General features: G+C 42.3%; 1 protein-coding gene across 2 annotated transcripts in view; it reads left to right on the forward strand.

The window, feature by feature from the left end:
* Window positions 1-5,051: 5,051 nt before the first annotated feature.
* syt3 (synaptotagmin III) overlaps window positions 5,052-16,696 on the forward strand; it is a 41,559-nt gene continuing 29,914 nt past the window's right edge. The window contains exons 1-4 of one of the 2 annotated variants that reach the window (XM_019358399.2): window positions 5,052-5,375; window positions 13,233-13,412; window positions 13,499-13,542; window positions 15,545-15,952. In XM_019358399.2, the coding sequence (XP_019213944.1) occupies window positions 15,808-15,952 (145 nt within the window). In that variant the 5' untranslated portion in view covers window positions 5,052-5,375; window positions 13,233-13,412; window positions 13,499-13,542; window positions 15,545-15,807. Of the gene's footprint in view, window positions 5,376-13,232; window positions 13,543-15,544; window positions 15,953-16,696 lie in introns of both variants that reach the window. The other variant, XM_005468993.4, reaches the window with a different exon arrangement.

Raw genomic sequence — 16,696 nt, forward strand, 5'->3', positions numbered from 1 at the left:
TAAAGTCAGAAAAGAGGATTTATTGGCTCACTTGCCAAATGCTTAAACAGGAGGCTTCTAGTATGTGTCAAGGTATAGAAGGGGAAGCTAATCCCTATAAACATACTCCTCCATATAAATTTGCACATTCTAGAGGAAAAATCAGAAATCAGATTTTTCTGATTTCCTGTTTCAATCTACAAGAAATACTGACCAATCACATTTGAGCAGTCTGAAAACCATCAGCCATCATCTGATGAGCTTTTGAAATTGCACTGTTAGGAAGTCTTGAATACCATTATCCACTATCCACTATGGGTATCCACTATCTAGATATTGTGGCTTCAACTGGCCATTACTTCCAGAGACAAATCAGAAGAAAAGCCAATGGGTTCTTAAATTGGATAGACCCTGAGGTTTGTGTCGGAGTGTTAACTGCTCCGAATGAGTCACACCAGTCAGTGCTCAGATTATAAAAATCTCTTGGCTTTCCAAGGCCGGAATTAATCTTGGCTGCAGTTATCCCAATGGGTAATCATGGATCTCTGCACAGAATCTGCTGACTATTCATGTCAGCGAGAGTTTTTTGCCCTCTAACGGCACAACTGGGAGTGAAGGAGTGAAAAAGCAGATACAGAGAAGACTAGAAGGAGAAGAGCAGAAGGAAGGGTGTGACCATATCTACAAATCCTGAGAGGACAGAGCCTGTCTCCACTGATTTACACAAGTGAGGTAACAGAGGTAATAAATTAAAGTCTTTGGTTGAAGTTACTCAACACACATGATGCACGTGAGTTTGAGGTGATTTAAGGAACCTTAGATTTGGAGAGTTACGTCATCAAGTCTCAGCCTTTATCAGTAAAAAAAACCCCCCACTTTATTTGAAAAGCTGAAGAGCATCTTTATCTCTCAGATTTCCTTGTAGTCCATGTAGCTAAATCATAGATTTTCTTTGTAACTGAGGCCAGAGAAATGTCAGCCCATAGTTTGACTCACTTTATTTTGACAACTGAAAGATACCAATTTTAGTCTCTGCGAACTACACCTCTCGAAAGTTAGAGGCAACTCCAAGTGATGATTCATAGCAGAAACTACTTGGGATGAGAAAGACCTCACTGACCAGAGTATTCCGCTTTGGGAATTAGTGCTCTTTCCTGAAAACAAAAATTTCCTGTAAGGCAAAGTCTTCTATTAGTAATCAGAAGATTAAAAGAAAGCCAAGCTACAAACTAACCTAACTCACAAATAACATCATATTAAATAAAAATATTAATATAAGTCCTATTTAATCAGATTCATAACCCACATTTAAAACAATTTATTTTGCCCTGCCCTCCACTCCCACCACACGTGAAATATTGTATTTTAATGGCTTAGGGTTATTGTAAGGAATTAGGATTACAAGCCTTACAAGGTTAATACATCTTTCAAACAGGGCTCTTTTTACTCATCACAGCAGAAGTTACCAACAGTGGCAAAAAATCTGAAGGGGGCAAAAATGAGCATGCACACCTTGATCTCATGTTTTCATCACTAATGACTGGAAAAGGACCCGATAAACACCCGTAAATACCCCGGAGACAGTTTTCCTGGAATCGATGTAATCTGTATTCTTTCATGGCAAAAACAAACATCAGATGTTGGGCTTTTTTGTCCAGAATGAAGAAAGCTTACGTTTACAGACTCGCCTTTTATTTATTGGTCCTAAAATGCCACCAAGCCTGGAGTGAAACACTGTCTTCAGGATGAAATCTGAAACCAAAGGCGCCTTAGTGTTACTGTTGCTGAAGCTACAAGATTTATGTCTGAAATGGGCATTCCCTAGTCTGAGGAAGAAGCACAAGAAGGCAATTCAGTGCTGTTGACTACTGTTGCCTATATTTCTAAGACAAGTGAGAAGTTTAGTATACTCTTATATAATAAACGCCAAGCCCTAAAAGTTAAACCTGCAATCCCACGATTGCACTTCAGGAGCTGCGTGAGATCCTTAATTAATAACAGCATGAGCCCCATAGACTGTAACATCCCTCACTGCCAGTTAAGATACAGCAAAACATCTAATATCATTTATCACAGGAAACTGCCAAACCTGCTTGTATCAACAAAATTTCTGCAGACTAAAGACTTGAGAAATATTTTGTACATAGCCAGCGTCATAAACTATTCGGCCACACTGTTCCTCAACAATCCATTTTCCCTTATTTTCTTTTAGGTTTGGAAATAAAACTCTCACACTTTTTGCAGCTTTGTTATTTACGTTAGTCTTAAAGCGTATTTGAATTTGGACTCAGACACATTTCGCCCCATTGAGTTGACACCAACGGTCTTAGTCACTCTTAATCTCTTCATGGCTCTTCTCCCCTCCAGCATTTTCTCGGTCTACTTTCTTTAGTACGTGTGCACGTGCGATTACATACATGCACGCTAAGTGCCTTGGAGTGTGCATGTGTGAATCGAGTGCCTAAGAGTGTTTTGTGTGCACATGGAGGAGTGGATAATTTGTTCCACATAAGAGCGATATTATAATGCCGGCACTCGTTTTAGGGCGAACAAGATTTCTGGTCTGACAGTGGCAGCTGCCTCCAGCTGAGCTCTCAATCCATTTGTTGTTTAACTTTCACTCTCTCTCGCCTCTCCTCTCTTTTTGTCCTGGTTCCCCCTCTATGTGTTCCTGTCCTCTTCTGTTGTGCGTCTCAGCCTCTCTCTGTGCTCTGCTTTGACAGTTAACAGAGGTCACTGTTTACTCTCATTTATCAGTCAATCATCGCCCGCTGCAGGGTTCCAAACACAGCTATTTTTCCATCATCTGTCCGTCTTTTTTCATCACTGCTTCCAGAAGGATGATGAACACAGTGTAATATAATTATAAGGTGTTAATTTGTTAAACTATGTGTGGCAAATACTCTTTTTTAATATTATTTCCCACCTAAATCTGAGAACATTCCTGCTTAATCTTCTCAGAATACATAAATGCTGTCAGAGTTTTATTATTTTTGTCAGCGTGACAAGTTATTAAAAATTGCGCTGGGAATAAATGTGGTCTGTGAAATAATATCACTTTGTCCGTTTGGATAAAATGTAAGATCATGTTGAGTTATGGGATTTTATTGTTTTGCCATTGTGATCACTAAATGTTCTGCAGGAGCATTAGTCCTGAATTAATGTGATTTTTTTTAATAGACGTGGATTCCAAATGTTTTTTTCCAAATCTATGTCTTGATCTTTGCTCTCCATTATCATAATAAAAAGCCCAAGATCAAATTTGGATTCACTTAAGCCAGCCTAATTCAAATAACCCCCCCACCACCACCATCACCACCACCCCTTCCCCTTCTATCTCCCTCTTAGACCCATCTGAAGTTCGTGATTAGCATTTTTATGAATAAATAACAGTTTGATCTGTGCTATTTTTATTTTTTTAAGAGCTTGCATTTAGAATAGTTTTTGAGCCAAATGCATGTAGAATTTCCATACCGAAGTTTCTAACAAGGCCTAGATGTTCTCTTGTGCTGTGTGGCCCATTAGGTGTTGTTTGGGCACACTCTGGGAGAATGATTAATTCATCACTGTGCCGTCTTTAAATATGAAGATGCTTGCTTCTGTCCCAACAACAGAACTCACAGTAGGAGGCCTTTCTTTTTGGACTGAAAAAGATTAATGCGCAGGCTTCCTGCTAACTATAAATATTAGCGGTTACTAATTATTCTGTGAAGTTAAACTATAGGCAGGATTTTAATGAGGAACATCCGCAGTGACTGGAAGAATACAGGAAAAACCAACAGATACAATGCACAGTGCAGAGACAGTAATGACTGGCGATATGATCTGAAAAACACACATGGAGAACAAGTACAAAAGTGCGCGCTGTTCGCCGTGTTCATTTAACACGGCAGCAGGCCCATATGCTGTGAACATCTTGAGGGGCAGAGGGTTGACTTGCCTTACATAACTGTTAAAGTTAGCACCATCTCAACAGGAAGCAGAGAAGAAACCCTAATCTAGGAGTTTACACACTACTTTCCAATTATTGTTTTTCAGATAGATTTGATTTTTGTTGATGGATGCGATACGATACAGAATGTGACATCTGGATATCAAAACTACTTCCCTATTACGTCCTCCCGCTGCTTGGTGTGCAAATTCAATTATAACTGAATTACAGCTTTTCTCATTTTGTTGGGTCGACCACTCTGGGAATATGTCAAGGGCCCCTGAAGGCACCCTGGGGGACACCACTTTAAAAGCAACCCCTCTCGTACGATGCCTAAACCTGTTCCCGGCCGACCGTGGTGGGTCCTCATTATCCTGCTTGTGATGTTATCATAAAACAGAGAAATATTTTTATGTGCATATATACGAGGCCTGCAGGAATATCATAATCTAATCATGACTCCAATAAGCCTATGTCTCATTCTAACTAGATCATGTCCTCTGTATACTTCAACTGCTCTTCTCATGCTGCACACACGTAACACACACACACCAGCCAGGTCCCTTTTTTTGGCTCAGAGCCGAGCAACATTGACCCTCTATCCCATCTCTGCTCTCCACCACCTGACATCCTAGCAACACCTCCTCCTCACACTACCCTATCCCCACCTCTACTCCCACCGTCTCTTCCTCTCATCCCACTGATGTTGCCATAAAAAACGGCAACATTTTATGTGGCCCCCAACCCACTCACCACCAGCACTACATCACCTCTCCAGGGGCATCTGCGGGAGTATCATTATCTAATCATAGCTCTAATAAGTCCAAACAAGATCCTGGGTGCTTCCATGTACCCTGCAGGCTCAGAGAGGCCAGTACCCTCCACATCATTCCTAGACCCCCTCCATCCCTGCTTCCCACCAACACACACACACACTCCGGTACCCACAGGCCACTTCTCTCTCTCCTTTCCTCTACACGCCCCACATACATCAGTATGTCTTTAGCACTGGCTGGGCTGTACAGGCAGAGAGAGAGAAGAGACAGAGTATTAGTATTCAGAGCACAGTGAGGGAAAAAAGGAGAGGGAGCGAGCAAGCAGCAGAGAGAAAGAGAGAGAGAGAGGGAGGGGATAGTGAAATAGAGAGGAGGAAAAAACACAAGGAGGGGGGAAAATATAAGAGAAGAACACGGGAAACGGGAGGGAAAAGAGGGGAGGGGAGATATATCATATTGTTCATTTCTCTCTCTTAGTCTGCCATCCCGGTTGCGCGGCTTACTGCTCGGTGCCGTATTGGAGAGAAAAGAGAGTGAGAGAGAGAGAGAGAGGGAGAGAGAGGAGGGGTGGACAGAGCGAAAGAGGGCGGAATGCCCCTTTACAGGCGTCGCATCTGACTAGAACAGCGGAGAAGCTCGTAATTCGGAAATTGGTCAGAGAGGAGGACACTGCTTTCTGCAACACCAAGGTAGGGAGACCTTCCCTTTTGTTGCCCCCTTTCAGGCAGCATGCATGCGGGTCTGTGATATCCGCGATGTGTGCGTTATTCGCGTCATATCTCCTTTGATCCTGCATCCCGCACCGCGCTCTGCTGAATGTGCCCTAAATCTCGCAGCATGTGTCTGTTTTCCATGAATATTTAATGTAGATTATTTGTGCATCACTCTCGCTCTTCTGTATTGCATTCTGCCATTGCTCGGCATATTCGAGCCTATAGTGGGATGCATGCTGTGTGGAGGCAGTCTATAAGGTAACGGAGGCTGGTCTAGCCTATATGACAGATAACAGTGTCACAAGTGTATTAATGGCAGCTATCCTCACAGACGACAGTGATTAAACTTTTTTTTTCCACGAGAACGACATGAGGTATGAGGCGAACAGACAGAGGGGTGCGCGCACGAGCACGCAGAAAACACACAAGACAGGTTGACGTGCGTAAGACGTGCGTAATCCCCCTTCCACCCACACCCACACCCCAACCAGCCTACCCCACTCCCCCTCACCATCAAAGACACAGTTGCCTTCCCACCACAGAGAACCATATTTATGCAAATGGTCAAAAAAGGAGAAAAAAAAACAGCCGCTGAGACACACTGACTCACCGACTCTTACATGGTGCTAGGTGAAAAATGAAGTGAAGGCGGCCCGTTGTCTCTTTCTCTCTCTCTCTGTGTGTGTGTGTGTGTGTGTGTGTGTATGTGTGTGTGATTACACTCCCTGTCTGTAAATAGGTCCCGCTCTGCAGCTCCACGGGCTGCAAGAGACAGGAAGAGCAGTACCAGTATCCCACGGTTCCTGGCTGGCCACTTGCTCTCTATTTCCTGTCCCATGTTATAGATAATTTAAACACTTGCAGCTCCAACAGGCCCGGAGTGGCAGAAAGCTGTGAAAACCTCAACAGCAACCCTGATATGTGTGAATGGAGGATAGAAATAAGTGGGGATGAAAGGAGACACTGCCTTTTTGAAAGCGAAGGGGTGTTTGGTTCCATGTTTATAGAGATATATGGTCTTTAGCTGATATTAACACTCACCCACCTCATGTTATTTATTTGCTGAGAGGGTGTCCAGGAGCTATTATGGGACTGGCTAAATTGGAACAACCTCGAGGCTGAGGCTGAGCAAAGCTATTACCTCTAGTCAATAGACATTAATATCCCCATGCTCAATCTTGGCCTCATACAGCGCCGAGTCTGTCCCCGTGAAACCGCTCCACTGGAGTAACCAAAAAGATGTGTTGTAGTAGCCCTATCTGTTTACCCTTGTGCATCAATCCGTCACAGCCGAGTGAGCAGAGAGGAGCGATGATAGCATTGTCTCAGGCAGACATCGCTGTGGCCTCAAAAGGAAGTGATGCAAAACAGAAAGGAGGATATGCCGGCACTGGTGGAGAGAGGTCATGACCTCAGTGCATCAGGCATACTCCTGACGAATAGGGAATGATCTGAGGATACAAGAGTACATCGATTTGAGGTGGTATAAAACATGATACAGCCCAGCAGGGTAGAGCACAGCCGATAGCATCAAAGTCCAGAATAGAGAGGATAGGGTCACGGGGCCAAGATGCCAGTCTACGGAGTATGGCTGACTTGAGATGAGAGGGAAAAAAAGTTAATGTGAAAACTGCCAAAACACCAGAAGCGTGAAATTCACTTAAACACTTAACCAAATTAGCAGACTTTTAAAACAAAAACATAAACAAAACCTTTCAGGGCAAAAACGAGAGGTTCAATTAGAGATGACTTCCAGGTACAGATGAAAACAAAAGAAGGCGCGTGGCAGCAGATAGAAAGACTTGAAAGCACGTTGAATGAGATCCGCCTGAAACATCCTATTAGGTATAACCAATGGATTAGTCTCCTTTGTCTACAGAAGCATTATGTTCTGACATAAAAAGGCTCTGACTGGTCTCAGTTTTGCAATTATGAAGGTGTTCAGTTCTACCTCCATGAAAATAGTTTGACATTTTAGCAATAAACAGTAATTCCGTTTAGACCAACCTTAATAAAGAGAGAGAGGAGCTGAATAGGAGGAAAAGAGGGTTTTATGATCTCACACCCCCTCAGACTGTGGGGTGAACTGAGAAATTAAATTCCAGAAAAAACCCCAAAAAACTCAAGGTAATACTACAACTGCTGTTTCCACTGCTGATGATATCGATCCAGGTGCCTTTGAACTGGAAAACTAAAATTGTAGAAGACCCACGTGTGATGTATTTCATTCAGCACACAGACAAATATATTATTATGTTAAATGACCATATTGGGTTGCAAAAGATCACAGGTTTGTGGTAAGCATCTGAATGTCTTCTGCTTCTTATTCAGCAGACAGCAGCGACTCAAATGTCTTATCACTGTAATTCCCGAACCCGGCTGAGGTGTGTGATTCTTCCTTCAGAGGCAGATTCCACATACAGATTTCAGCTTTCACTCCCGCTCTCCAACATGATCCTTGTTACTGAAAAACCTGCCCCCTGGGTTTTATCAAATTCACATTCGCCACGCTCGAGGATTTCTGTTTGTTTGTAGCAGCTGTGGGTGGAATTTCTGAGCGAGGGAGAAAAACCACTGGAATTCTTGTGTGAGGGAGGTGCTGCGCCAAAAAATAAGAAATCCAATACTCCAAAAAAAGAGAAAAAAATAGAGAGAGAGTGCATTCAATATTAGATAAATATTTATTACACTATGCCCCAGCAATATGAAATGGGAGTAGTGCTGGGTTGTTTTGCTTTTTTGGTGTTTTTACTCAGACTTTGGATGTGGTTTCTCTTTAGAGTTTGGGTATTTTATGCACCTGGGAGGAGCACCCAAACCTGTCCTTACTGTGCAAATGTAAGAATGATCCCTTCATTAAAAGGGGATGCAAATATAAATGCCTCATCTGCTTTATCACCAGTAAGGCAGAATGAGGATGTAAAGACTGGAATGAGCCTTTAAAAATGAGTAATTTAGCTGATGCTCTTATCCTAAGTGATTAACAGGAGGAGGCAGCCAGGGGTTTGGCATCTTGGTGAAGGACACCTGTGTAGCTTTGAACTTGTGCTCTCTTTCTTACTGATACAGCCCTGAATTTGGGTTTACATCCATTAAAGCTACTAACGGGTGTCTGGTGCGACCTGCCCTTTTTTCCTGGACAGATTTAGCTCATGATCTGATTGGCTTGCTTCATCTCATCCAGCTCCCATCTCCTTCGCGTTATGTGATTGGGCAAGACTGATTGGTTTTTTTTCTCTGTGGTGTGATTAGACTGTGACCTTGCGCTGCGTCCTGTCTCCTCTGCCCAGTCGGACAGTGACCTTACTGGTTGACTGGTCTGTGTTGTGGCGTATTCGTTCCCTGTGTGTATTGATCCCAGGCAGAACAGCTGTGGGAGGCTTAGTGTTGCTCTGTACAATAAAGTAGGAACGCGCATTTCTGGGCATGCTGCTATCTCAGTTGAATGCTCCATCACCATGTTTCTAAAGGCATATTCATCGGCAAATAACCATCTTCTGTAAATATTTTGCTTGTAGTAAATTGCATTGCCCAAAACCTTGATTACCATTGTTGCTGTGTCACCCTCGCCGCCAGCTTCCTGTTTTTTTTCCCTGCCCTTCTCTGCTCCAATTTTTTCCCCTCCCTCTTTATCTGTCTCGCCTCCAATTTAATGTCAGCATCTCTCTTATCCCTCTCTCGCCGTCTCCCTATTCCACTGTCTCTTGCTATACAATCGTTCTTTCTGTCTGTCTCCTCCATTTCTTTTTTGCCTCTCCCTCTTGATGCTGCACTGGCATTTGAGGCGTACAGTTTTGTGCCAGACAGCCATTTCTCAGATTGAGATATCCCAGGTTTTAAGTCACTCAGACAGATTTGCTATCTTAATGGGCGAGAGTAAGGGTGGGGTTGTTGGAGGAGGGCTTGTGTTGCTTTTTGATTTGCCAATTTTGGATTAATTTCTGTAATAGGTTGCGGTGAGATGGAAAGATAAATGGACTCTGCATTAACTGAGTTTCCTGCACTGATAAAACAATCTTGCTTGCATTATCAGCATAAATCTAACAAAACAGTGCGTGCACAAACAGCTTTTTTGCATGGAAAGAAATATATTTGCAAGTAAAATCAAATTTTCATATTCATCTGGTCATTTTTTAAAAGCGATATCTGCTTAACTCTAAAAGTTTCAATTGTCTATTTTTAATTAAAACAAGTGGAATTCGATGCTAGTAGTAACACGGTTTTTGGCAGTAACATGCATCCAATTACCTTTTCAAATTAACGAACATAATTAGTGAAATTCAAATGGGATAACTTGTCATTACTTTTTGACTTGTATGGAATTAGTTTGAAGAGCAGTGAGTCACTGTTGACAGAGATCAACGGCATGGCATTACTTCCCAGCTCTTTTAATGATAAGAACACCATCCCTTTGATCACACGAGTCCATGCTGACGCTGGGATTGAGATCAATCCAGCAACCCACTGCACTCAAGGTGTCACAGCTTCTCTAATCTAACATGAAAGTAAATATAAGTCAACCTGGGCAAGTGAACTGTAAATATCCATATCCATCCACAATCTTTGCTACTGCAAATTCCCAACTGCCCCCCAGAGAGGCTACAATGTTAATAGGAAACTGCAGACTATAGAAAAAAAGCAGGTGTTGGTATAATGTATCCAGATGTCTCCTGAGCTTAGTATGAAGTCCTTCTAGAAGCACATCTTGCCACTCGGCAGCCATTCTGGCAATGCCTCGAGAGAGGCTTGATATTAATGTTGATGGTTATTGGGATATCAGCAAGGCTCAGGGAACAACCCGATATCACACCAAAACTTGCAAATAGAGACGCTGGTCCACTGTGTCTATTTCATGCTTTGCCTCTCCAAAACATGAAGTGGACATGTATACAAAAGTTTCATTACCAGCACGGGGAGATAGAGAAATATCTCCCTTTGCTGTTACTGCAACTTCCTCCAACTTCTGCATGCGAATCTTTTTCACGCTTTTTAGAATCAAAGCGTGAAATAGACACACTGGACCGGCGTATCTATTACACGTTTTTGCTGTAATACTGGGTTTACCCAGATGAGAAAAGCCTTGAGCTCCAGGGAGATCATCCAATACACTAAGCTATGTTTGTTCAATTCGTACTTCAAGTCAGTGCTTCAAAGTCGCAGCAGAGACATGGAGAACTATAAAAACTGCCATGGTCAAAGTCCAAACTTTCTGAGCCAGTCCCTGCGACAAATCCTCTCCGTCTGATGGCAAAAAAGGCAGACAGAGCAACGTCCCAAGGAAGAAGAGATCCTTAAAAAGCCAGCAACCAACATCAATAATGGACCTGGAACACAAAATGAAAATGAAAAAGCGCACCGCCACAAAAGACCTGGTGTCAGGACCTCATCGCAGACATCAAAGTGGCAGGACTAACAGGGGAATGGGTAGTAAAGGCAGTTCAGGATGAGGGCCTAACTAACTTTAACTGGAATATACAAATTACATGCAAAGGCTCACAGGTCTAGTTTATTAAGGGCAATCCAGAGTACCAACATGAACAGCATCAGTGTTCATTCTTTGGGTACGCTAAATAAATTCTAGTGCTAATTTACATTTTGTTTAGCCAACAAAAACAAAAAGCACACTTTCCTGCATATTTACTGAGAAATCACATACTGATATAATGATTAGATAATCTGATAACACTAATCTGAGATAGTCGTGAACCTCTACAGTACAAGTATGTCACAACAACGACACAACTGGTTCATTTTTTTCCCAGTTTAGCTGTTGACTGGCTCTGAGGGAGCAGCAGCGTCTTTTCCTTTACTGATTTCTACTTTAGATTTCTGCTTGGGATTCTTTGAGTGCTGTGATTTCCTTTTATAATGCATAAAAGTTTAACTAACATCCATCATTTTTCCTGCTACAAACTGCCCGACACAGCTTCTCAAGAAGCTACAATACCTGTTTGCTGTTGAAAGAAAAATTCCAGATGGGAGAAAATATCTTGGGCACTGCATCTCCTCCAGCTTTGTGATTGTACTGAACAGAGAAACTTGAACAGCATCTTGTTTGCTGCCTGAAAAGCCTGCACTTGAACAGATTAGCTGGGCTTAAATAAATTTATCATTTCGACAGGGCACCTATTTGCTAATTTCTAACTCCACAACTGTATTTTTGGCTGTACTAGAGTAGCTTTGCATGACTCACTCCTCAAGCTCCTCCCCCATAAAGGCAACTTTCTTATAAGCCAGCTTACTCCTGAGTGGCTGTCTCTCGCAAACAGAAGATTTGAAAAGCGGGTGATTTGGGGGCTTCTGTCCTCATAGCAAAGGCCATGTGCCTACAATGACCATATTGAAAATATTCACTCTCATTTAGTTTATACACAGGAGAGGCGAAGAAGAGAGTACTGGCAGGGTGGAGTGGGTGAAGACGAGTATCAGGGGGGTGATTTGTGACAGAAGTATAGCAGCAAGAGTGAAAGGGAAGGTTTACAAGATGGTAGTGAGAGCTACTATGATGTCATGTTTACAGACAAAAAGACAGGAGGCATAGCTGGAGGTTGCAGAGTTGAAGATTTCACTGGAAGTGACCAGAATGGACAGGATTAGAAATGACTATGTCAGAGGGAAAGATTATGTCAAGCACTTTGGAGACAAAGTTAGAGAGGCAAGGCTGAGATGGTTTGGACATGTGCAGAGAAGAGATAGTGGACAAGGGATGCTGAATAGAGAGATGCCAGGCAGGCAAAAAAGAGGAAGAGGCTTGTGGATGTGATGAAGAAGGAAATGCAGAGGGTTGATGTGACAAAGGAGGATGGAAGGATTAGGGTGAGATGGAAGCAGATGATTCATTGTGGTGACGCCTAATAAAAGAAGAAGAAGAGAAGTGTCAGAAACTGAGCGCCTCAAGTAAAAGTGAAGGAAACCATAACAGGTTTTCTTTAAGAGGAAAAAATTAACAAATTAAGATGTTGGGGTTTAGTTAAGATACAGTTACAATTTTATAGTTAATGACACTAATTTAACCCTGTTCCTCTTCTTTTCCTAAGATTCATTTTTTCAGTCTATAGACTGACCGACTTTCATAATGTGACCGAGAGCAAACAAGACACGGGAAGAGTGTTTCTGTCTTCAAGCAGAGGGACAGAAAACTTGAAAGGGTTTGGAAGCATTTCTTGTTTCGGATCTTGTTCGGAGTGAAATATGTCTTTGCCTAATGCAGTGATTGATGGAAGGCTGGGAGACAGATGGACACATAAGGAGCACTTTGCTAGGGAGGTGCCACTCAGTGCACAAAGACTGACGCTGACATTTCACAGAACAACATACATCAAATGATCAATAGTCCTTCCCCTGTCTGACGAGGTACCTTGCTTGAGAAATAGGGCCACTGCTTTGCAAGGACAAAACAGCTCAGTGGAAAAGTGAGCTGACCTCTCACCACGAACATTGTTTTGCCAGTGATTTATTTTCCGACCACACCACTTGTACAAGATAAGGTTTTTGGCCAGGACATGTTCAATACTGGTGGTTTTTGGAGCAAATCTGTAATATCAGACACAAGTTTGCATACGTTCTTTGGTCAGAGTCCCTGGAGACTCGCACACTGTGAGAAATTGGAGTTTGGGCACTGACCTGTTTTTATTTTGACAGAATGAGATCGGAAATAAAGGCAGCATGCTAAAGAAGGCCTGTTTCCTTTGAATGAAAGGCTCATGAGCAAACACTTAAGGGAGTCAGACTTAATGCATCTAATTATATCTTGATCTGATGTTTGTGGGATTTTTGAGTCCCCTGTTGTCTTCATTCAACTCACTGACTGATTGATTCCTAATGTTCTTCCAGGTTCTGTTGAAAAAAATCTCCACGACTCTGACAGTGACATCCAATCCACGCTGATGTGCTGGCAAGGCCAAGGATCCCGATGCATTCCACCAATTCCTGCTGGAGCTAGATGACTAAGAGCTCAGCACAACAGGCTCCCATTTCTGATCTTGGAAACATTAGGAAAATAACAAGATAAAGGTTATGCATGCACTGCAGGCATAACTCCACGCTCCTCAGCCAAATCTGTTTGCAAAGAAAATTTCACACGTAGTGTCTCCACGCAGGCTTGCAACATGGCCCAGAACCTGAAGAGTTGAGTTCAATAAAGGTAAAACACATAAGTAATATCTTTAATTTTGATTTTTCTTTCAGTTTGACTTTTGGTACACAATTTTTTTTTAATCTATGAAAGAAAAAAAAAGCCAGAAACCAGGCACACTCTCTTAAAGTGTTTGTGGTTTCAGTATATTTATCTTTTAGAGACTCGCTGGAAGAGAGCTCACAATTATCTAAATTACTCTGTAATTACAGTAAAAAGTGTTTTAGTTTGAAACATGACATACGTTTCCAAAATGACTGACCCACTGGTCAGTTTTAGACAACAAACTAATCACGGTATCCCCAGGAGATAATTGACAGCAAGGCCCTGTGCAATTAAGGGCGCACCATATTGAGTGAAAGATCCTGCATTATTCAAAGCAGGCTCCTGTTTAAGGGATAGGAAATGGAACTCGCTCTAGTCAGTTCTCTATAAAATACACAGTTTCAGCTGTATATTGTTGCTCATAATTTAATTTCTTCATTTCTCCAAGTGGTGTGTAAATGCACAGCCATCCATCCACTGTCTAATCTTAATCTTAATCAGTTTTTATTTTATTTATATTGCACCAGATCACAACAACAGTCACGTCAAGGTGCTTTGAGGCTTAAACTTACTGTAAATTGATTAGTTTTAATACATTTTGCTATAGTCATCTCAGGGTGTTTTATGTTAAAACAGAAAAGAGCACACACTTGACGACAGTGAGGATGAAGAACTCCCTTGTTAACATTGATGGTGTCTTTTCAGACGTGCAGGCTGCCAGTTCCATAGGCATTTATGCACCATCATACATCAGAGATGCAGGTTTTTGAGTTGAGCACTGAAAACAAGCCACATGGTCCCTCTGCCCTTCTGTCTGGAAGACGCGATGTCCGTGTTTGCCACTAAGAATTGAAAATTTTGATTTGTCTGACCGCAGAAGAGTTTTCCAGTTTCCTCAGTCCATCTCAAATAAGCTTCCAGAGAAGACGGGGGTGATCTTCTGTACATGATGGAGCTTTAACCTCCAGTTGTGCATGACTCAGTAACTTGCATTAGCAGACAGGGATTTCCACGACAGGATCATACCTGTTTTGAATGCAGTGCCACTTGAGGCTCCGAAGGTCACGGGCATCCCTTTGCACACTGAATCTTTTGATGATATTGTATACTGTAGGTGATGGCATTGTCAAAGTCTTCACAATCTTACACTGAGAAATATCATTCTGAGGTTGTTCCACAATTTGTGGATCCAGGTTTTTTACAAACTGGTGAGCTTCTGTCCATCTTTACTTTTGAGACGCTCTCGCTCTCTTAGATGCTCTTTTTACGCCCAGTCATGTTTCTGACCTGTTGCTAATTAACCTAATTAGTTGCGAAATGTTCCTCCAGCACCGTCCTTTTAGTTTGACGTTGACAATAATAATGTTTTTATTTACATGCCATCCCAACTTTTTTGGAACCGGTGTAATAGAAACACAAGGTTGAACTGAGGGTTGACTTAAGAGTTTAATTCATTTATATAGTTACATATACATTAACATGTCATTTAACTTATCATTTTGGCCCATGGACCTTGTGGTGCTTTTATTTGCCCAAGAGCCTTCTGCTGCCATGTGCATACAGGAGGTGGAGGGATGAAATTTGAGCAATGTCCTGCCTGCAGGGGCGTTCAAGAAAGTCCACACATGTAAATGTTACGTTTTTGTGTGCAAGTTTTGTCTACCAGATGAAAAAAACGTCAACAGTCCTCATCAGCACAACCAGTAACTAAATACTTAATCACACATCAGAAACTTTAGTTTTGCCCTCAACAAGATCAAATTTTCTCACCTTTTCTTCAGTTTTCTCTAATCGGTCTTCATAGTGTATGCTAAAGAGCCAACCATCTATCAGGGAGTTGCTGATGGTTCTGGCATTCATGTTCACACTTAATGGCTAAGGTGACCAGTCTGCCAGAAACTTGATTTGTCTCCTTTTATGTCCTCACATCTCAGGTCACCACTTTCTCTCATTTTATCTCTTTCAGGGAAAGTGAGAGGGCGGGTGCTGCTCACTCATTCATGGGCACATCAGTCTGGCCTCTGCGATCCAGCCTGCAGAGCCCCTCGTGTTCTTGCTTTATCACAGCTGCCCCCTCAACTTCCTCTGCCTAATCGCTCTCAGCTCGCACCTTGTAAAAGGTGGACAGCCCAAAACTCTGCTCACCCAAGCGCCGTCCGATAGGTGAGGGCGGCGAGGGCTGCGCTGTCATTGGCTGACTGCTGGTGAGAGTGCGATGCGGATTGGAGGATGTCAGGGGACTGGGATGAAGACCTGTGTAAGAAGGCGCTGGTGTTGGTGGAGGAGCTGTGCTTCAACACGAGGGGTTACAGCCAGAACGAACGCTGCCAGGAGTTCATCTTCCTGAGGAGGGGCAACAGACCGCTAGACACAGGTAACACACACCTGGTGCTTCTTACAAACAGTGATTCCATAAAAGATGGATGTAGCGTGCGGGTTTGCAAAGTGAAGTCAATGTGGAAATGACTTAAACCTACATGCTCTGGAAAGAAGAGAGAGAAAAAAGGCCCTTAGTTCCCTTCATCAGTGACCTCAATCAACACTTTTTGGATGACTTCATGGGCTCAAACACAAGTTCCACTTACTAAAATTATAACAGAAGGATTAACCAGAGTATCCAGAGCAATCAGTGCTGTGTGTTGTGTAGTCAGATCCACCCCTTATTTGTCAAAGCAACACAGGAGCAATACTGAAAACCCTTAACATGAATGTGACTACTCTAACCAGTGGATAACACCACAGCGGCGTTTAAATACAATCTATGCTTATGAATCAAGTTTGGCAGTTTATTGGTGTTTTAATGCTATTTTTCTTTTGTTTTAAAACTTATAATTATTCCTATAAAACTTCAGTGAAATCTGCCTTTCTCTGCTTTATTCTGGACTCAGACTACATGAAATGAGCCTGATCATTGCCAGAAGATATAAGGTATCACTTGGTAACAAAGTGGTTGTCATGCACGACAACTGCAGTCTTTTTTTCCCTCTTTTTTTTTGCAACAGTAAATAGGCTGATATTTATGTAGAGCTTTTCTGATCAGTGCAAACTGCTCTAATACTAAACGGAGGCTTTTAAGGTCTTGGTTCCCTCAATTCTGCAAGCTTGACCGATATAAGCA

Source organism: Oreochromis niloticus, linkage group LG4 (assembly GCF_001858045.2).
Source record: "Oreochromis niloticus isolate F11D_XX linkage group LG4, O_niloticus_UMD_NMBU, whole genome shotgun sequence".
NCBI classification, from domain to species: domain Eukaryota; kingdom Metazoa; phylum Chordata; class Actinopteri; order Cichliformes; family Cichlidae; genus Oreochromis; species Oreochromis niloticus.